General features: G+C 38.1%; 2 protein-coding genes across 4 annotated transcripts in view; one reads left to right on the forward strand and one right to left on the reverse strand.

Annotated features, from left to right (window-relative positions):
- musk (muscle, skeletal, receptor tyrosine kinase) overlaps nt 1–22,198 on the forward strand; it is a 118,543-nt gene that overhangs the window by 4,057 nt on the left and 92,288 nt on the right. The window lies entirely within an intron of this gene.
- il11ra (interleukin 11 receptor subunit alpha) overlaps nt 3,055–22,198 on the reverse strand; it is a 51,832-nt gene continuing 32,688 nt past the window's right edge. Inside the window, exons 2-12 of one of the 3 annotated variants that reach the window (XM_082538881.1) lie at nt 18,397–18,493; nt 14,440–14,506; nt 12,572–12,738; nt 11,796–11,910; nt 10,853–11,013; nt 9,590–9,753; nt 9,018–9,162; nt 8,665–8,757; nt 6,584–6,686; nt 6,326–6,405; nt 3,055–4,082 (exon numbers count right to left, since the gene is read on the reverse strand). In XM_082538881.1, coding sequence (XP_082395007.1) covers nt 6,327–6,405; nt 6,584–6,686; nt 8,665–8,757; nt 9,018–9,162; nt 9,590–9,753; nt 10,853–11,013; nt 11,796–11,910; nt 12,572–12,738; nt 14,440–14,506; nt 18,397–18,493 — 1,191 coding nt within the window. In that variant the 3' untranslated portion in view covers nt 3,055–4,082; nt 6,326. Of the gene's footprint in view, nt 5,799–6,325; nt 6,406–6,583; nt 6,687–8,664; nt 8,758–9,017; nt 9,163–9,589; nt 9,754–10,852; nt 11,014–11,795; nt 11,911–12,571; nt 12,739–14,439; nt 14,507–18,396; nt 18,494–22,198 lie in introns of all 3 variants that reach the window. The other 2 variants (XM_082538880.1, XM_082538879.1) reach the window with 2 other exon arrangements.

Consider the following 22,198-nt stretch of genomic DNA (forward strand, 5'->3'; position numbering starts at 1 on the left):
TGGAAGGAATTTACACGCTGGCTGTTGTCCCACTTTAACTGCCAGTGTCATTTTCTCTTTTATGTTTACCATATGACTTTAAGTGTTGGAATTTGCACTATTTAAGTTTTGTGCTTTAAAATAATGTTTTGTATTTTTGGACAAATATGTTTTTGTTTAATAGTAAAGTATATAGTAACAAGATAGTTTTAATGTAGTGTTATTTTATCTCAATAAAATGTATCCTGTGTATATTTGCTGTGTTTTTGTATAATGACTTGCATCTTTCTGAAGTTCTCTAAGGGCTCTGAAAGTTTTTCGTCACGGGGTAAGGTCTGGTTATTTGCTCAAAAATAAAGAAATGAGGGGGGTGGGCATACTTTTAGCTGTTCCCCTGTTTTCCACGGGATTGCAGAGGATCCACGTGTTTGATTTGGCACTGATTTAACATCCTGACACAATCCTATTTTTCTGGGCTTTCGTCCAGCAGTAGGAGTACACTAGCTCAGGCCTCCTCCGAGATCTTTTTGTGTGAAAGGCAAATGTGCAAACTGCCAGTCTTAACCTTTCACCACCAGGAGGCAGCATTTTACCAGAAAAGTTTTAGTGAAGTGTCAAAAAAAAAACCAGATAAATGCAGCCTTTGGTCTAATAAGACTTTGGTTCAGTGGTGAGTACTGTCACCTTAGAGCAAGGAGATTCTGGGTTCAAACCTCACAAAGGAAGTTATCTGTGAAGGATTGTTGACTTTTTCAGGCCCTGCTCCAGCATAAGTTACTGTAGTGACAAACCCTGATAAGAAACGAACCACCTTCATAGTCCTAAAAAGCCAAGGTTAACCCTGACATTACCGGAGACAAAATCCTGCTTCACAGTGCATGCCTGGTGGGATAAATGTTCTAAGATCCCTCGTTGTGCACAGCTATGAAACACTAAGCATATACAGTAATTGTCTGGTCTGAGATACATTAACCAAAAGGCTTACTTGGCAAAGCTCACTGTTGGTAACATAAGACAGTTACCTCCATTTATAAACTAACGATGGCAAACACGAGCAATAACAGCTTTTATCTTTCTAAGTGGTATTGTCTTAAACTGACCTATAGGGTCAGTACAAAGCCCTTGTGCCAATGTGCTAATACAATACTGTGTGTATTCCGCTCACAGTACGTTTATACTTGCTCCAACTGATTTACACTGCTCAAACAGAAGCGCAGATTGGAAAATGAATCTGTGCATTTTTTTCCTTTTATCACCAAGATTATAGCTCTTTATTTGGCTGAGAGTGTCACGCCCGACTGCACCAAGTACACTATGAGATTTAAATATCAAAGGTTTCTGAGCTATAATGTACGGCTGTTATGATAGGCATAAACAGAAGCACTGAGAGCCACAATGAAGACTTGTCTTATTTGCACCACAAACGTTGCCTTTTATGTTATATTTCCTTACATGGTGTAGAGATATTCATCACCCTTCTTTGACTTTATTAGTAGCACTACCTGGTGCCACCAACTTTGTCTGTCTACGACAAAGTATCTTTGCGCTAAACCCCCCTGCACCACAAATAAGACTGTTGTCAAAGTGTGATGAGAATATCGGGGTTATTTCCTTCTAATTATTCATCTTAAAATTCCTTGTCACGAAGACAAGAAAAGGTAGCTTAAGCATTTAGACGTCAGAAACTGCCTCAAAGAGAAACGGCCTTAAGGGGAAATTCTTTCAGCTTTTACACAACGCAAAGAACCAAACAATAACAGACATCTTTTTTTTTTGAGTAACTCTAGACAATTGGATTTTTTTTTCCATCAAACAACCAAAGAATAAACTGTGATACACAAGGAAGTAGATAAACTTTATAAAACAAATGCGCAGCTGTACTGAAAAGATAATGGAAACTACGGACAAAAGGTTAGTGAACCATAACATTGAATTTTCATGGGAAACAAAAGAGAAAAAAAAGGAATAGAAGTGTGATAAAATAGTTTTTTTTAATTTCACAGACACCAGGACAGGAAGGAAGAAAAAAAAAACAGCTTATGGTGATATTTGTTGAACACGAGGAAACAAAAATGACTATGTACATCTGAGAATGGATGCCTGAGTTTCATCGGAGTTGCGAGAACTAAAAGTCAACAGGCTCCTCTAACTGTCACATATCGCAGAGGAACAGACTGTAAATGAAGTTTGTCCACACAGAAAAAACCAAAAAAATAACAAAAACACCAAGAAAGACAGAAAGAACTCCATAGGCATACACTTACAGAAAACATGTCACATTGAACCCTTAAAAACAAAATAGACAGGGTGAACAACAGTCACTGATATAACAATAATAATGATAATAATAGTAATAGTAAAAACACATCTTATTTATAGGCGCCTTTTAAAATATATGGCACTGTGCCCGGAAACTTGAATCTGATGGATGGTTTATACAATTTATCAAAGTTTACTTTGAATATTTATCATAAAAATATCTTTAAAACAGGTATTTCACTTTTACATTACTGTGTAGATTGGAAAAATATTAACTTTATTACCTGTAAATCCAGTAATTATGGCAAAGTGGCTTCTATGTTATATTTACCATCTTTTTTAAATTCCTAATTTGGCCTTATAAAACTGAATATTTAGTATAAAAGTCACACAGAGAGCAGGTAGTGGGTTCACTCTTGATTAAAGTTTTTTTTGACTGGACCTTGGAAGGACAAGACAAGCATAAGAAAAAGAATTTACTATACAAAGATTCAGCTACAAAGATTGTTTTAAATGACAAAAAGATGACATTCATTGCACCAATAGTAATATTTAAAACAAAAAACAGAAGAAATTAAAATCAAATTTGTGTGCACATTCTAGTACAAAAGCTCCGAATGCATCCTTTTATATCTCACATCCATCAGAGCCCCGAGTTTACTGGAACACAATTTAAAAAGGAAGTAAAGGGCGGGTTCTCAAATTGACTCTGTGAATAATTTTTTAAATATTTCACTGTCTTTGTGAATGTTGCCACAAGAATGGAGGAAGGAGAGTGTCAGTGAAAAGAAAACATCCATTTGTGGTTCTATTTAAAAAAAAAAAAAAAAGGAATTAAACATTGGATAAGGACTAACTCAGTAAACACGTTGTCCATACAGTAATCGTACAGTAACACAGCTTCATATAACTGGGGGGGGAAAACACACACACACAATGCTGGGAAGACTCACAAGAAATGGCTTAGCTCAGGCTATTAATACTATTGAAGTCTCCCTTCATTGACACTGTATTCACTTCCAATTCGTCCAATGAGTTTTAGTATTGACCTAGAGTGATTGACAGGGAGCATGTAATGCATTTACCTATGTAATATTGGTGTAGAATGACAGATTTATTAAAAAGAAATGTCCTTAACACAAGACTGAGCTAAACCATGTCTGTCAATCTACCCCAAAGATTATGTTTTTTCCTTACATATAAACACCACATATAACATAGGTATGCATTTTTTTAAAGTTTGATATACAATAATATACAAAAAAGCTTCAACTGGATCCATGCATAATATGTGGAGCTAGCTTGAGAGACAATACAGTTGCCAAACTGGGAAAAACAAAAAAAAGTTGGACTTGGATGCACCTTGTGTTTCTGAAATGACAGCCAGCAAAAGAAACTACACAGCCTTAGATGAGCAGAATGTAACAACCAAACCAGCAGAAAGAAAGAAAGAAAAATTGCTTCTCAAGCAGAAGAGCCTCTCGGTTCCATCTGTGGTGCAAAGCTAGCAGGACACAAGGTTTATAGGCACAGGTGTGAAAAGCAGGACTAAAGCAGACAAGCTGTATCGGAGGTATTTTTAAGTGTTGGCCACCCAGAAATCGAGTGTTTTCCGTGAGGCGATGGGTTTTGAGACAGATGTACAGTGAGCGAGGGTTACTCTTGTCAGTTTATTGCGTGCGTGCTCATCTCCACCACCGCCCAGCATGCACTGATCTACCTCATAAACTCAAAGGTTAACTGAACAGCTGATGCAGGTGGTTCTTGTACAATCTCTGCAGTTGATGGCAACTATTCGATCTGTGCCAATGCCCCGCTGTTTATTTCCTCTCCCCAAATGTCCCCTAAAAAACAAACAAAAACCCCAAGAAAAATCAGCATCCTAAAACCATCGTTTACATTCATTTTAGTAACTGCAGTGAAAGCCTAGTGCTGCGTACCCCTTTCGATGTTAGTTACTATGGTGAACAAGACCGTAGTAACCACCCAGAATGCACCTCTCTCGTGTATGGACAGATATGAGGCGTGCGAGTACACACATTGTTCCTAATGATATCAAATGCAGCACTTTCTGCATCACTTTCCATGTTTCGTGTTACAATAAAGCAAGCTACTTTGTAGCACTTTTTGCTTTTGTCCCCTCAAAGGCCCTTTGAGGGCCCCTTTTGATCTAAACCTTTGCCCTCATTTCATTAGTAACATCACTCTAATCTTGTAATTTATTAAAAAAATAAAAATAAAATAAAAAACATGATAAGGAAACTTTTTTTAACGGCCTCATTATGTCATATTTTGTCTTTAAAAGGCTGACTACACCAGTCAGTTTATGACAACAATTTTCATCTATTCCAATTAAATTTTAAGTTCCAGCTCTTCAGATTTACTACTTTCCTCTTTTTCTTATGATTTCGTGGTTTGACTTAATAATGAATCTGAACAAAACATACTCCCATTTTTTTTTAACACAATGACCCTGGGGTTATTATTATTGGCATTATTGGCATTGACAAAACAGCTGAATATGTATGCTCTAATATTCTCTAGATGACTAAGAATCCATGTATTTTCATAATGCTGGTGATCTGTGAAAGGCCAGTATCTTTCCCTCTTTCTTTTATGCGAGTCTTTCATTCGCACACATTTAGAAACAGTGAATGGATGGACAGAAAGAACTACAATAAAAGAAAAAAAACCTTTACTTAATATGCCAGACAACATAACAGGGATATCATGCAACATAAAATCACTTGTCATAAATGAAACAAAGTCTATTAAACCCCGGACCTCATTCTCTATGTCCATATTCTCCCTCATGCCAGCAGCAGGTGACAGGTTGCTCCCTGCCTCCCACCTGAGCCCATAATGCCCGTCATTGCTTCTTTGGCATCAGACACGCACAGAAATTAGCAGAAGTGTTGCTTCCTTCACAGCATTGAGTCGGTCAATCAGTCGAGGTGAGAATGAACATGTGTTACCTCTCACAGTGATTGAGAGTGTGAGGAGTTCTGGGTGACGAGTTGTTCCAGAAACAATGTTCCCCTTTGCTCCTGTTTGGCAGCTGCACTTGTTTTTCCTTATTTGTTGCTTAAAAGTTTAAAAAAAATGTTTGGGGAGACTTGACAGAGCACTGCTTATGAGTGAACTCATATGTCCCTGTGCAGTGTTGCTCCTACAGTCGTGTGTAGTAGTGAGCATTGCTGAAGTGAAGAGGACTGTCCCTATACCCATGGACGGCAGGTAGGAGTCTCATGTTGCATTATGGGTAGTGCACTTGTAGTCACTGAATATGTCCAAGGAAATCTTTCAAAAAAACTGTCCATCAGTCAGCTGATATAAACTGGTAATGACCTTACTTTGTCAAGCTCTTTACATGAGTTAGTTCCTGCTGCCTTGGATTCTGGATGGACTCTTGAATGACGCTCTGTGGTTAATATAGCCAAATACGGACGGTCAGCATGTTAACAGCGGGGAATGGTACAGGCTGACACACTGGTGAAACCCCAGAAGGGGCTGATGGGTTGAAGATGTTTCAAATTAACCTGAGATGAGAGGAGAAAAAGCTGATGAAAAATGAAGATGGGAAGGGAGCACGTGAAGGAGAGCAGAGTAGAGGGAAGCAGGAGGGAAAAAGGTTTTACAAAAGCACAGATTTAAATAGCAGAGTTAGATGACAGATATACAGCCATACTTAGAGGGTTATAATCTGTGTGTGTGTGTGTGTGTGTGTGTGTTAGCCTTATAATCACAAGTTGGCTAGCTATCTGAAGGGTTGTCTGAATGTTGTTTATAGCATTCTTTTGAACCATTTTGGTTCTTCTTTAGGCAGTGGCTCACTAGCTTAGTGCTCTTTTGAGGGAATTTTGCTGTACTTATACAAATTTGAAAGAAGTGACATTTAATTAGGAGTTTAATTATCTCCTTGCCACAGAATCTGTTCACCATTGAAATGTCTGAAACTGTCAAAACTCCCAAATGTGCTCATCTAAACACAAAAACAGACAGGTATGTTCACATATGCAGCATAGTTTATGTAAGGGGGGGAATAAAAATGGCAAAAAGCCTCTAAAAAATAGTAACAGTTTCTTACATTAGATTGGGATGGACTTCATCTTGACCATAGAGGTGAGCTCTTGTTTGGTGGCATGATCACGTCGCCTCTGTCTCATCCTGGATATACAAAATGAAACATCAACACTGACTGACAAAAACTTTAAGAATGCCAGGCTATCCAAAAAAAAAAAAAAAAGAAGAAGAAAAAAAATGTTACTCAAACTAAAACAGAGACACAGACCACACAGTCATGGACTGTGGATGTGGGATATGCCTGTGTGTGTATTTTTCTTACCACACAACAAAGATGAGGGAAAAGATGGTGGTGAGGATGACCACTGAGAACAAAACCAGGAGAATCACCAGACCTAAATTACCTTCATCCCCGTGTTTAGAACCTGGGTGGGAAGAGAAGAGGAGCAGAGGAGAAGGGAGGTTCAGCAAAACAAGCAGGGTGGGAGGTACAGAGAAGGACAGATGACAGAATTCACACAGGACATTGCAGAGAGACGAACGCACACATGATGGAATAAGCAGATGTAAAAGTGCAGTGAAATAAATACAATAAAAGTCCAAATTGGCATAACATGGGGAGAAAAAAAAAGAAGTTTACACATCTATGTGAGACAAAAATGGAAAGAAAAAAAGCTGTGTGTGTTCCTGGATTTAATTACTCCCTGGTGAGAAGCTAATTTGAAATCTGCCATTATGGCTTTTCATCCAAACATGCATTTATTATACTGAGAGGAGTAAACAACTCGCTTTCACATACACAAATGAGAGAAAACATCAACCCGAACTGTAAAAGTACCAACACATCCAAAAACGAAAAAGCAAAAGTGCATATTACTGACAGCATTAAAAGGTGATTTATGAGCACATCTGCAAACGACAGTGCTTTCTCTCACACGCTGACACAAATAGAAGAAGACATCTGCTTCACAGGACACCAGTTTAAATAATCCAACAGCACCAGTCACAGGCTTTTAGCCTGTCCTCCACTGCCAAACCTGTAGTTGTCTCCTTGTATATACTGCGTGTGGGTGGGTGTATACTTGTTGTGCGTATCCTGGATGTGTATATTTTAGACGGCATGCTTGCAGCTGCAGGCTGCTTTTAACTCTGTTTTTTTCCCATGTATACCTGAGCTTGCCATGTACTTTGCTTTCATCCAGTGTGCACACAGCATCGTAGAAAACATGACAACCCACAGGTGCCAATTACTGCAATTATATGTAATTTGGTGATGAAGCCAGGCACAAGCTACTTGCACTGTTCTATCAAGTAACAAGTAATAACCATAATAAATGCCTTCCTAGAGATTGCTGCTGCATCAATGCCCGATGAGCCTTCTCAATGCCACCAAAACACAAGGTAAAAACATCTCGTCTTGCGCTTATTAGGCTATGATTCGCATAGTTCAGTGGTTTTCAATCATTTTCATCTAATATATGCTCAAAAAAGGGCCAATAGATACACTGAAGGACACCTACATCATTAAAAAAACATATTTCTCTTTTTTCCCCTCTATCTCAGTAACTGTTCATCTGATCCACTTCAAACTTGTTGGGCATGTTACTGGAAACTGGAGTAAGTGCAGTATCAAGTGCACTTAAAAATCACTTGGACAAGAGGTGCTCATATTTTGGCTAAAAATTGTTCTCTGATAGTAGTATTTCCTCCACAGTGACTGCTGTCTACCCCATGCTATGTGTGAGGGGGAGGAGGAGGACCACACATACACACAAGGGAAATGTATAATTGGCTGTCTTTGTGATGACATCGCAGACATTAACGCATCCCCATGCCTCTTACCCTTAAGTTTGACAACCACAACTAAGTGCCAGACTACTCTCCGAACCTAACCCGGAGTCTGGGACTCTCGAGTTAAAAATGTCTTATGTTTTGTAAAACTTTTACAAAACATAAGGTCAGGCCATCCACACTAATTCAAGGGGCTATTGGGTCAAAGAACCAGAAAGACCTTTCTAAGTGCTATAGGAAAGCAAAATGCATATATAAACATAATTTTCATTCTACTGCTATGTGTTTAATTCCTCTAATAACTGTAAATAATGCCTCAGCTTCTCAGCTGTTGAAGATAACTGAGTAAAATCTAGACAGAGGGAGAGCGGAAAAAAACAATCTGCTAAAAACATGCTAATAAATGAAAATCATTTATGGTTAAAATCACTTAGTAATGAAACGGTAATAGCAACTGTTACAGAGCAGGTCTAATATTAGTAGTGCTAAAAGGGGTTGTGGTAATTGTGGTAGCAACCTAGGTGGTGTAGTACTAATCTAGTGACATTAGCTGCACTCTAGTTGACCCCCAACATAGCTGATTTTAATAACAGTTTTCATTTGGTGTCTTACCCCGTGACTTTGGAGTGGAGGCTTCAGGCTTTGATTTGGTTGGGAGAGTAAAGATGTCCTCTGGCTCCACATCAGGCTCAGGGGTGGTATAGTCTGTAAGGCAAACACAGGCCCAGAGTAAGTTTTTTACTTCAGTCAGTAGACAGGAATAGTACAAAGCCTTTAATAAAAGTTCTAATACTACTCTTAACTGAATGTGATTCAACTTTAAGTGTATTTAAAGATAATTATTTGATCGTGTTACCTTTTAATCAAATCTATATAATGCCTTAATTTATTGATCGCTTTTTGCATCGTAAATTTACTCTCAAAATAAAATGACTGATACGGACTACTTTAATTTTTCCTCCTACCTTCCCAGGGCCTGCCGAGTAGCAGAGGAGACCATTCACTCCACTGGCTCTCCGCGTTAATTTCATCACGGGTTCGGACCTGAACCTGGTGAAGGTGGCCTGCCAGAGCGTCCCATATTACAATTGAATTATCCAAAGAGTAAATCTGGTTAAAAAGAGAGAGAAACATGTCAGGGAAGGAGCACACACACACACACACACACACACACACACACACACACACACACACACACACAAACAAGATGGTAGCAGTCAACTTGGAAAGTTAAAACAAAGAAACCGCAATGCAGAAGTTCATGACCAACACTTCCCCCCTTGTGTTTAGCTGTAGTGTGTTTAAAGTGACCTACCAAAACAAAAACAGTGAAACAGTTGTGCGGCTTTTAATGTTTTATCTCAGTTTATAAAAGCAGAAAGTTGTGCTTTATCAGTTGGAAATCAAAAAATTATTTTCAACTGCTGGTAAAATATTTGAAACATTTTTTATATTTTCTCCAATGTGCATGTTCAAGTTTATTCCTAACTACAACCCCATCGACATTGAAGTGAAATCAACGGTCTTGCTTACGAACCTCTGACCAGAACATAGAGCCCTGTGGCCTATATCTGATATGAAATATCAAAGGAAAAGCATCATGCTGGGGCCAGGAAGAGGGAAATCTCCATGAGATCAGTAGCTTCTTTGGATACCCTCCAAGTTCCTTCACCAACACTGACTCTGGAGGGTCTGGTTTTACTGGAAAACACAGGATTAAATCAAATTTGATTAAGTATTATATTTTGTTATTTTCACTGGGCAAAAAACATACAAAATCTCTCATGCTGTTTTACTTTGATGTTACTATTGGTGATCAAAAACTCTAAAATAATGACGTTAATGAAATAAAGTATGTTGAAACAAAATCATGACCTGGTACAACTGGTACAATGAATCCAATTTAACTTCAATGATTTCATTAACTATTGTCATTGTTTTAAATATTGCCCTCACCTGTGTGTTAAACAAAAATGCAGAGAATGGGAAAAATGGTGAACAACATCTAATGGCCATTCACAGATCTCAAACAGCTATGAACGCCTCTATTCGAGAGCAGTGAAAATGTAGACAGTGATTGTTAGGTAGTTTTTATTGTTTTATTTGCTTATTCTTCAAAAGTTATGTTATACATATTTCACCAGACACAGTTTTCTGTAGAAACAGGAAGCTGACCCTGTGACACTGGCATTTACCGCAAGAGACCAGTACAGAAATACATATCCGCAGAAGTTGACTTGCATTATATTATTCTTAGAAATTGACCTGCAACACACATACTCTGTGACACACACACACAGCTTACACACAGACAGCATCAGGACCTGCGTAACAGGAAATGTGATTATATTTGCATATTGACGATGTAACCTATAAAAATAAACGAATACTGCAGTTCGGGGTGATTCGCTCTGAGCTTTTCACCCGTGCAGCACGTTAACCTACACAAGTGTCTCAGTGTTGTTTATTCACCTGACTGTTTGTTAACTGTAAATCTTTGACAGTGATGCAGCAAAACAGGATGAATTAGGTCATAATATGAGAATCACAAGGGCATGGTCATAACAGCAGTAACAAAGACAGGCGTGTGTCATTAGATATCATGATGCATTGTCTTCTGTACACACCAGTTTGCTTTAACTTTACCTGTGCATGTGTGAAATTCCACTTTGTGTTCCCAGAATTTGTTTTGTGTGTTTATTCATAATGCAGGTAATATTTTGGAAATGGGAAAAAAATCCTTAAAATGTAATGTATATATGAGGTCTATATTACACAAGTGTGTTTAGCGTGATCTTACATAGCTCGTGTAATTTAACACTGGCGGTTGTATTCTTAGACCCAAGTGCATTCGTCTCTGTGATTCTAAGGGTATGGATGGGCTGCCAGAAAGCAGGGTGAACTACATCGCAGTGCTTCTGGGTGACGTCCACGATGCATGGGCTCCACTCTTTACCATTGCTTAAAAACACACAAAAAATGCTATTTAGAGTTAATGACAACTGAAATATGTGCTAAAAACAGCAAAGATAGTACAACCAATTCACCACAGCTCAATACTGAAGCCTCTAAATAAATGTCAGGCTGATATAAATGTAGTGTGTACATGTCAGCTCTGAGAGTCTGTTCCGCCAAGGCTTATGGTGTTTACAGTGACCAGATAAAGCTGTGTAGTGTGTGGTCTGTAAATTCCAGATGAATTATTAAGAATCAGTCTCTTCTAGTGTTTCCCAATAAGAATGTTTTCGAAGTGTGCCAAACATTTACCAGTGAGACAAAAGATAAAATGAACAGAAATGACAATGGCACAAGTGAAATTATTTACCTCAACAGCAAAAAGGTAACAGATCTAATAGCCCTTTTGTGGTTCAGTGCTTCAGTATGCTTACATCTCAGAGTAGAAAAGTCATATTGTGACTGTATTTGTTTACACTTATTATTTATTTGTTGAATTGTCCACCAGCTGAATGTCTAATCTTTACTCAGCAGTCCTTAAGAGTCAGTCTTGTTCCTGCTAGTGTCTACTGCAGTCCATGAAAACACTTTAAATGTGTATTGTTTCCTGTTTGAGAACACTACAGTTTGCAAAGGTATGCGTGCCCAGCTTAAGAGCCATATGACAAGTTGGAGGAAGAACAGCAGACTCAAAGAAGGATAATTTGATATATACTATATATTAGCATACTACTCAAACTATACACACTGCATTCAAAATTCAACTCTGTGCAGTAACTAGCTCTTACCTGAAGGAGGCATTATACTCTGCTGGCAGAAAGGTCTTTACAGTTTCTACCCAGGAGCAGCGAACATGTGTGTGATTGGGCACTTGACAGGAAATGGTCAGCCGCCCAGGGGGATCTGGGGAACAGTAGTAAGGCATAGATCATTTTCAGGATAGAAAGGGAGTGATGTTTTTCAGAGCTCTGTTATAAGTTGTTATATATTTTAAAGTTTATATGGCTTGTCTTCAAGTCTAAAATTAACAGCTCGGTGTCTGTGCCCTAGTTTCCTGCACATTAACCAAAATATTGAATGACCAGTACCATGGAAAAATTCCCTGAACTTCAAAAGGAAGCCTACTTAGGGAGATGCTTCCTGTGCAAGACAGTTATAGGAAGTGGGAGGCAATTTTGTCTAATTGATAAACGATAAGACCAGTTTCCTCTGAGGACCAGCATTGGTGCTCTGATTATCACTGTTTCAGTAAGTTGTCCTGTTAAATTCCTTCATTAAAAATGCAGATCCAGAGGGAAATAAAAACATGTTGAGATAAATTTGTAAAAGAAATGAGAATTTCTCAGGGGCACAAACATAAACTTCCTCTAAGATCTGTAGGGGATTGGGAGACTTACTATATACATGGGGCCTGTAACACAGGGATGCAAACAGGTTTCTGCTTAGAAAACTGAATTTTTGAAGGCTGCAGTCCCATGCCAAAAGACTAGATACAGAACAGACCTTTTTAATGGTGCTAACCCATAAATTAAGAGCAAGCTTAACAAGTCACAGGAACACTTACGGCCCAGCCTGAGTTTTATAGAACGGAGGAGCCGCCCACTGTTGTCATAGCAGCTGTAGGTGCCCTGCGCTGAATGGTTGACACGCAGCAGGACTAAGCTTCCATTTGGTGTCACTTGATGCCATGGTAACACTGCGCTGTGGCTGAGATGCCACGACACAGGTAACCTAGTCAGGGACATGTTAGACTTTGGTTATTATGCTTTAGGGGACTTTATCTCAACTCCAATCCTAGATTAGAACAATAACAGTAAGCACCTAATATCAAAAACATACATGTTACAACATTCATTTATAAAGAAACTACAACTAACACAACATCAGTACAGGTTATATTACATTCATTTTTATTGTGCCAGCCCCCCTTTTGTTTAAAATAAAGAAGTACATCTTATTACTTTTTTTGAGCAACACACTACTTTCTTCTGCTATGTAAGTCAAACAATAACAAAATGCACAGTTTGTTGATGCCATTAAGAAGCCGTCCTTATTCATGTCAAGTCATGTACATTATTTAGCTGCATTATGACAAGAAAGGTGCAAGTAAAGTTAACCAAATTAATGATAACTGTTAACTTGCAGCTATTGAAGCCAATAGTAACTGTATGGGCAGAAAACTACTGTTAAACACGCCAGTGCTTCACTCAAGCATGACAAAAACAGAATGAAGGCACATACAATACACTACAGGACAATGAACAATTTTAGCAGTAGAGTAAAGGCATGAATATACCTGAGACTGACCATTTGAGCAATTAGGTATACGCCATAAAAAGATAAGGTTTCTATAGTCCTGTGGACGACACAGTATATGTTCGTATAATCAACTAATTCTTCAGAATCTTTTCTGATGGAATTTGCTGGCATTATGCTTCAGTTATGTGTAGTATCTTATTTTTGTCTCATCTCTGTAAAGCTTACGGGTTTTTCTTTTAAGTAAGATATCTGCTGTTAAGTTTCTTTGTTGTAATTAAGGCCTCGGTTAAGCAGGCCTAAAGACCACTTGGCAACCTCCAGTCACTAGTGAAAAATATATTCCTATTGGCTGGCAAGTGGTTGTTGGCTAAAATTGGTTGAGGAAGGAGCACTAAAAACCTCCTTGTGATTGCTTTGGTTGCTAGAGGATTGCCGCATTCACCCATGGTTCACCCAAGACCCTGGCCTATCTGCACCAAACCACCAAATTGTAGTAAAACTTGAAAAATTGTGCTTTACAGCTGAAACCAGCACATTTAAAAAGGTGCAACATTATATTTTCCTGATTTGCACTGCATCTTAGCAAGTAAGTGGCAAGTCTTTGTGTGTCAATTCGATGTCTACCCTACATACTACAGGAAATAGCAGCAAACTGAAGTGACCAAAGTAATCAGAGGAGGTTTTGGGGGCATTAACATGTACTTCTTTGCAATGAATTTAACCTGGCAAAAGCAAGCAATTTCCTGCAACAGCTCTGGGAATACACGCACAATTCCCCAGCGACCAGTGGTTACCAGTGACTGACTGGCCTTAAGCCAATATGACTGAGGCTTAGCGATTGAATTCACAGCACACTCCAGCAACCACTCTCGAAACAGCTTCCCTAATGACCCTAATGGTAGTTAACAGATGGCCGCAAACTGGTTTCTAGGCCGATGACACTGGGGACTATGGCAAACTTCTTTTGACACCAACATTAAAAATGAACCTTCTGAGTAAGAAAATAACTAAGAAAAACAATGAGTCTAACAGTTTTTCAGTATATCAATTAATATCATCAAAACCTTTATGACAAATTTGCTCTGCGTGCAAATGCATGGAGATGCTATACTGAACAACTCTTTCCAACACCACAACAAGTGTGCTAGTGTGTTGCTCTTTTTTCTTCCTTACCTGATTTCCGAATTATTGCATGCCAGTGTCACATTCGACTCCAAGCGCCCATACTGCTCGCCTGACACTGCAAACACAGACATCGCATAAAATATTAAAGCACTGTGTTGTCTGGCTTGCAGTATCTGCACATTGCACAATCTAACATACCATGTGTCAGCATTGTCTGTATTAATGTGATTCAAGCGGCACCATTTACAGTATATTCTGCCATGTCACAATAACATGACCATACAAGGCAAGGGATCCTGCAGACACCAGGCTGAGGAGACTTTGGCTCACAGTATAAAGCTGCTCCATCATTAAAGTAATATTACTGTGTATCAGCAAATCCAATCTGGGAGCCATTTAATAATGGACAGAGGATCAGTGAAACGTTTCACCAAAATACCAGGAACATCCTGTCGTACTGGCTTCTACAAAAGGAGACAGTACGGCAGGTCGTGTGAGAGTTTTAAACTTGGAAGTGCTGTAATATGAAAAGTGTTCACTTTCTACAATATGGAACCTTCAATTTTCTTGTTGATAACGCTCACTCATTGATTACAGAAGACTCAAAATCACCTTGGTTTCCCAGTCTTAACTTCACAAAGACACAGTAACATATTTCACAGTGACTTGTATTTATTTCTATTTCAAATTACTGCTGTATTGAATAATAGAGATAACTTTAGTTTTATCTGCTGAGATTTTTTAGGTTTTATCTCTGATATCCTCCTCTTCACCAGCTTTGCTGCAGCTATGCTTTAATCCATAGACAACTATGGCAACCTAACAGTTTAGGGCTTTTTGGTATATTATTTATTAAACAATGTAAGATTAGATACAGATGTAACCTTGTAGTTTTAAAGATCATTCTCCAATTTAAATCCAGCAACAATGGATACTAATGACTCTGGATATGAAATTTTGATATCAGTAATATTCTTTGTAATCTGCAAAACTACAACATGCTGTCACACAAAATTGCAGGGTGGTGCAGATTTGAAGGAATACTAAGACTAGTGTATACCTGAGCAAATATTTGAGGTGGCTGTAGTGATTTGCAAACTTGATACACTATCTCCAGTATGAGTATCTGTGTGTATGTTTAGCTTGGCTACAAAAAGTGAATGCCAGCATTTATAGTAGATTCAGTGTGAAGGAAAAGAAAAACAAAACAAAAACACTGACTGCCAGTCTGCCACGAACACACCTTCATTAATGTTAACCTCAATCACTCAGGCATGCATACTCCCTGCCGACCTCTCCTCCCTTGGTAGCAAACAATCTACCCCAGGTTTGTGATTCTGCATTTTCCATTAATTCAGCTTTTTTTGTATCTTATTATCTTGTAACAAACTTAATAAAGTGGCTTCATTAAGCTGAAACCTCCTTTTATGTTCAGAAATCACATGGAGAAGAAGAGGCATCTACTATATGTTGTTACATATATTATTTTTCCCCCTCCCATAACAACTGCGTATGCCCTTTGGGGACCAACTAAGTAAATCCTAAATTAAATTTGACACATACTCAAGATGACGACTTTACTGACAGCAGTTTCAATATTTGGTTTTCACTGGCACTCCTGCTGTTAGTAGCTGTGCAAAATGAGACCGCTGGGAAAAGAGGAACAATGATCCACAGTGACTTTGTGGTTGCATTTATATTTTTGAGCGTAGGAGATAAATGCTCAAAGAGGAGAGTACAAAGCTGAGTGACATTAGAAACAGAGCTGTGATAGAAAGATACATCTAAAACTTTCAAAATGAGAAAAACGCTCTCCAGTTTCAATAATGGAAATAAAAATAAGCCTGCATCTTGTTATTTACGGTTTGAATTAATTTGATCAGTTTAATTGCTCTTCAATCAACAACTTAATGAGTAAGATCTGGAAACATTAAAAGAAAAAAAGCTTGTAAGGGTTCAGGCAAAACTCAAACAAAAAAAATCCAAAAAAACAAAACTACAGATTTCTGAAAAATAAATAAATACTTTACTTTTACGATTGCTAGATCAAGGTCTTAGAGACTTGAAGGCACAGAATCCAAGGTGTTTGAAGTACAGACTGACATTTCTGGAGTCTTTAATGATTTGGCGTGCCATACCATCAACCGATGTTGGTGGTGGTTGGTTTTATCCAAAGTCTAAAGCCAACTATTTCCTTTTCCAGTAGGACTTGGCATTTCCCCATGGTGCCCAAACTACTGCCAAATTGTTTCCTGATGTCACTACTGTGCTTTGTTGGACAGCCAGAGGTATTTGTCCGAAAGATGAGAAATAACCAACTCCAAAATACAGGTGAGCTAAGGTATGTTATCAAAGCTACCCAGCAGTGATTGAGTGATTCATGGTAAAGGAGCCACAAGCAAATAAGACATACTTTTTAGAAGTTATATATTTCTTTATTGTAAATCCTTTTTTGATTGATCTTAGTAAATGTTCTAATAATCTGAGATAATTGATTTCTAATTTCCATGTGCTATAAGTCATAATTATCAAAATAAAAGAAAAGATATGCAACATTTCAATTTATGTGTAATGAATATATTGCATTGCAATTTCTTATTTTAATTATGCATTTCGACTTTCCACCTTGATTAGATACGTGTGCATTGTGCAGTGAACAGAAAACAGGGAGAAAGCGTGTGAGGGCATACATGCACCAAAGGCCCTCGGGTCCAAGTTGAGATTGGGCTGCTGCATTTAGCCTTTTGGGATATGGGTACCTGCTTAACCTGCAAGCTAAACCAGTAGCCATTTAACTGTAACTTCTATATAAAAAGGTTTAATCATTCAACCCCACTTGTGTCCATATAACAAAACAAGCGTAGTAGGTTAAATATTACCTTTCACCTTTATCTTTTCGTATTGTTTCATCTTCTGTGTAATACTTTCCTTCCCTCCACTTTTGTTCTTGTAGAGCCTCTCCCAACAGCTTTACCCAGATTTTCTTTTCCCCTTCAACCACTGAAAACACACACACACACACACACACACAAAATCCTCCCTCTGTTTCTGCGTTTGTGAGTGTGTGAGCATGTATGTGTCCTACCCGGGGCCTTGGTGCAGCTCAAAGATTTGGCTGGTCTGAATGTGTGTATTCATGTTTTATTGGCAGTGAAGTACATTATTCCCCAAACCCGCAGCGTTCCACTCATATCTGATTCTGCCTCTGGCAAGAGGACCCAGACATGTGCACAGGCGCACACAGACATAAAACCACACACATAAATGTGCATTTAAGTACACATACCCACATACATGGACACACGTGCATAGGCACACACACACACACACACACACACACACACACACACAGGAAGGTTGCAGGTCTCTCCTAACATTGAAATCCGATGGCAGGGTGGACACAGAAATTGCAAGCTGTGTGAAACTTAGTATTTTCCAGACAATAAAAACTGAGTGTGGAATTGCTGCAGGGAAAAGAAGGGGAAAAAAGGAGAACTGAAAAGGAAACATTTTGACAGTTTCAGCTGAAGGTCTATGGGCAAGCTGTTCATTTTGTTGGAGTAATTAAGAAAAAAAGAAAGTGAGAAAGAATCTCAATGCTGTAGAAATCTGTGCACTAAGGCCAAAAAGGCTCAACAATAAAATTCTTGTTGGAACAAAAGTGAGTAATGAGACTTTCTCTGGTCACGGCTCTTCTAACAATTTCATTTTTCATAGTAAATGCACTGGGTTTAAAAAAAAAGAAAAGAAATTAAAAATATGTTTCCTTCTTCCATTCTGTTGCAGGAGCTTTATATCTCACAAGTACTTGCAGTCAAGATAAGTCAAGAGCACCCAAAATAGCTGACACAGGAATCTGTCCCTGATCCTTAACACAATATGTGTGTAAGTACATGTGTTTGCACATGAATTTGAAAGTGCACTGTCACAGATCTTCTTGTTAAAACAGAAAAGGTCTTTCCGCAAAGTGTTCAAATGCAGTTTGTGTGTGCGCATGTGTCTCACCTTCATCGGTCCAGATCTGAGCACAACTGGGACACAGTGACCACGATAAAAACCAGATGACTGTCAGACACACAGGGCTGAACAAAAGGCCTGGCATCTAGAAAGAAAGAGAGATCGAGTCAGGAATAGAGGTAGCATTATGATTAGGAGTTATTTTAAAGCATTAACATGAGCAGCAGCAGCATTATCATCATCATCACCTCCATTCTGGGTCCATTTTGTACTAGAAAATTGGTATGAAAACAAAAATGTGCCCATAAACAACCTGAATTTTCCATTTCTTTTGTCAGTTTCCTCACAGCAGAAACTACATACCGATGTATAAATGGCTTAGAAACATGTTCCATGCAATTACTTGACAAATCATGCCGTACATGCTTCTTCCTTATTACTGAAAATTCAGTATCAGAAACTATCCAAGTCCAAAAATGCATAGAGCCTGGCCAAGACCACTGTTTGCCTCCATCTCTCAGTGGTGGAACTGTTGAGAGATTTTTTTCTCCTCAAAATTAAAAACAGATTTCCCAAATAAAACAAAAGTGAAAATATGTTGGACAAGACTCTAGGTTTCCATTTGCCAAAAAAAAAAAAGATCGTCAGCTCCACATGTGTTGGAGAAGTCATCTATCTTCAAGTTTTCTATAAATTCTCCATTTCTTTTCCCAGATGTTCTGAATTTAAGACAATGAAGGTTCAGTGTTTAGGCTCCAATCACTGTGATGATTGGAGCTAAAGTCTAATTATCTGCTGGCATTCTTAAACTAAGATATGAGGCATGATGATGTCTGCATCTGCACTGTTGGCATGCTACATTTCCTAATTAGCACTACATGCAAAGTACAGCTTGATTGCAATTTAGCATTGTGTATAAAATTAAATCTATAAAATTTTTGGAACACTATTAAGTGTATTCAAGAGGCAAAGCATGGTGCAGCCGTGCCACCCGTCATAGCTAATTGACATTGCTTTAAACTGACGGCTGCCAACCACGAATGTCTCATTTTGTAAAATGCCAGTTGCCTCGACTCCTATCTCCTCGCATCTCTTCCTCCTGTGTCTGAGGTAGGAGGGACTGACGCACACAGAGAGGAGGCGAGGGGAAAAAAATCAAATATGTAGAAACTGCGAAATGAGATAAGGGGATGATACTCTCTAAAAACTTCCTGTTGGAACTTTCAGAAACCAGATCATTTCAGCAAACCCTCTCATTATATTTCACACAATGATTGGTCAGATGTGTGAATGTGAGAAAGTGCACCGAGCTTTAAATGCTTTTATCCTTTGTTACATAACCACATAACTTGCAACAATTTTACTTTAAACAACAAGACGCAAAACTATGGATGTCTTCCTGTGTAGTGTGATTAAAAAACAGACAAGGCAAGCAAGGACTTCAAAAAAAAAGAAAAAAGAAAAAGAAAGTTCCAACTCCACACAAGCTCAGGGACAGTCACATGAACCCTTCCTGACTGCTTCTTTATCCATATGAGACACACATCAGTAAATAACATATAAAAATGTTTAATCAGGCATGTTTAAAAAAAATTAAAAATAAATCCAGAAAAATTGGTTTGACCCACAGCAAAGAATAAGAAGCACAATGATTTTATAATGTTATAAAGTTACTCATAATTCAACTTCACTCTTTTGAACTGCTCAATGTCATGTTTGTATAAATGAAAATGTAGGGTTGATTGTGGGTTAATCCTGCCTGGTGAAGTCATCACAATGAGGTAAGAACAAACTTCTTTTATTTGTACAGAAACTGCACTTCTTTCAATGTCAGAGAGAAACATGGTTCATGAAAGAAAATATCAGGAGCGAGTTAGAAGGCCACAGAGACCTTCAGTGAGCTTATCTAACAGTCTTTTCGTGGTATGAAATCCGACGATAACAAGAAACACAAAGAAGGGAGTAGGCGGAGAAATCAAGTGCTAGATTAATTAACCTCCACCTCCAAATCCAGGGGACTATTTCTTTTTTTCTTCTTTTTAGTCTAATGTACACTCGAGATTTTTCCATGAGTACGTATACTAACATCACCACCTTATAGTCAAGTTTCTTTAATATTTACAGTTTTATGGCATGGTCATTATAGAATAGCATAACAGTGAGAAACATTTCAAAGAGAGTGGTTAGAAGTTCTTTGACTTTTAAGCTTATATACAATGTTGTGCAAAATGCACCCTATTTTCTCGATGTTTTTCTAGGGCTCTTCTTTGGATCTTGGCTGCATTTTGCTTCAATCTTTGCCAAGGTCATCCCACACTGCTTCAACAATGCTGAGATCCAGGTTTTGGAAAGGCCAATCCATGGATGATAGTGCTCCACTGTGTTTTTCTATCCAGGTATGCTTTTATTGCATTAGCAGTGTGTTTGGGATTGTTGTCATACTGAAGAAAATGAAGCCGCTGCCAATCAGATGGTTTCCAGATGGTGGATCAAAATCTCATGGTACTTTTCTGAGTTCATAATTATATCAATTTTGATACAATCCCCAAAACCACTGGTTGAAATGCAGCCCCAACCCATGACAGAGCCTCCAACTGTGAGAGTCTACACATGACTGTAGACACTCACTGTTGTTCCTCTCCCCTTACCTCTTCTGTGTATATCAACAACAATTAGAATCAGGTATTTGACATTTGGATTAATCAGTCCTTAACACTTGTTACCACTGATTTTCAATCCAGTTCTTGTGTAATTTGGAATACGTCAGTCTTTTCTCACTGGTGCCCTTTCTTAAGAAGCTTCAGTGAACAGCAGATGAATCAGCTAAAGGTGCATCTCTCAGGTGCTGTGTCAGGTTTTGCTGGATTTCCCCCCCAATTTCCTTAGCTGTAAATAGGATTTTGGCTCTTTTTTTGGTGCAACTTCTTTCGCCTTGCACTTGTCCAGTTTTTTAAGGATACAGTTCACACTATAACAAGATGTCCCAAGTTTTAAGCTAATAGCTTTTTGAGAATCATCTTGTTGGCACAAAAATACTATTTGCCTGTCAAACTGTCTTATCTCACATTTTTGACAGGTTCAACTAAATGGAAACAAACTGTACTTTAATGACAGGCTGCTCCTATCAAAGGGTCTGGGGAGCTATTAGTCAATAGCACTTTAAAAAAATTATTGTAAAACTCGGTAAAAAAAAAAAAAGAAAGAAAAAAAAAAGAAAAAGAAAAGAAAAAGTTCTTCACAAAGTAAAGAACAATTCACCCTAAAAATGAGCTGTGATTCAAGACTTCTGCACAATATCGTATATCCTTTCCAAAGACAACCTTAAAAAAGCAATCTGAGTCTAGGAATCATTGTTTCGTTTCAGGGGGAAAAAAAGTTTGTTCCAAAAAGCTTCAGACATACTTTTTGGTTCCTATAATAATACCTACGGCAAGATTTTAGCAATACATGACACAAAAGACATGAGATAAACTCTTATTTGATATCAATGTCTTTTTTTCTTAGTTAATGGCTTTTTTTTTTTTCACTGTGCGCCAAAATTTAGACAACAGACATTTTCACTGCTACCTTCTCAATCATTGTCGTAATTCTCAACATAGCATGTGTGTGGATTAGACAAACATGAAAAAAGAATAGGTTGCAAAATATCATTTGTTGAGACTACAAATCAATTTAATAATGAATCCTATTTTACTTTTGTAAATAGTGGAAAAAATAATTCATAGTTCCCTATGTTACCATTTACAGCAGATTTTGAGGAATCACAATACTTCCATCATAATTTTGTGTTATACTAGCAATACAAATATGTCGATGTCTATTCAAAAGCACTTTAAACCATTCACCTCTG

The sequence above is a fragment of the Aulonocara stuartgranti genome (genome assembly GCF_965226115.1).
Source record: "Aulonocara stuartgranti genome assembly, chromosome: 7".
NCBI classification, from domain to species: domain Eukaryota; kingdom Metazoa; phylum Chordata; class Actinopteri; order Cichliformes; family Cichlidae; genus Aulonocara; species Aulonocara stuartgranti.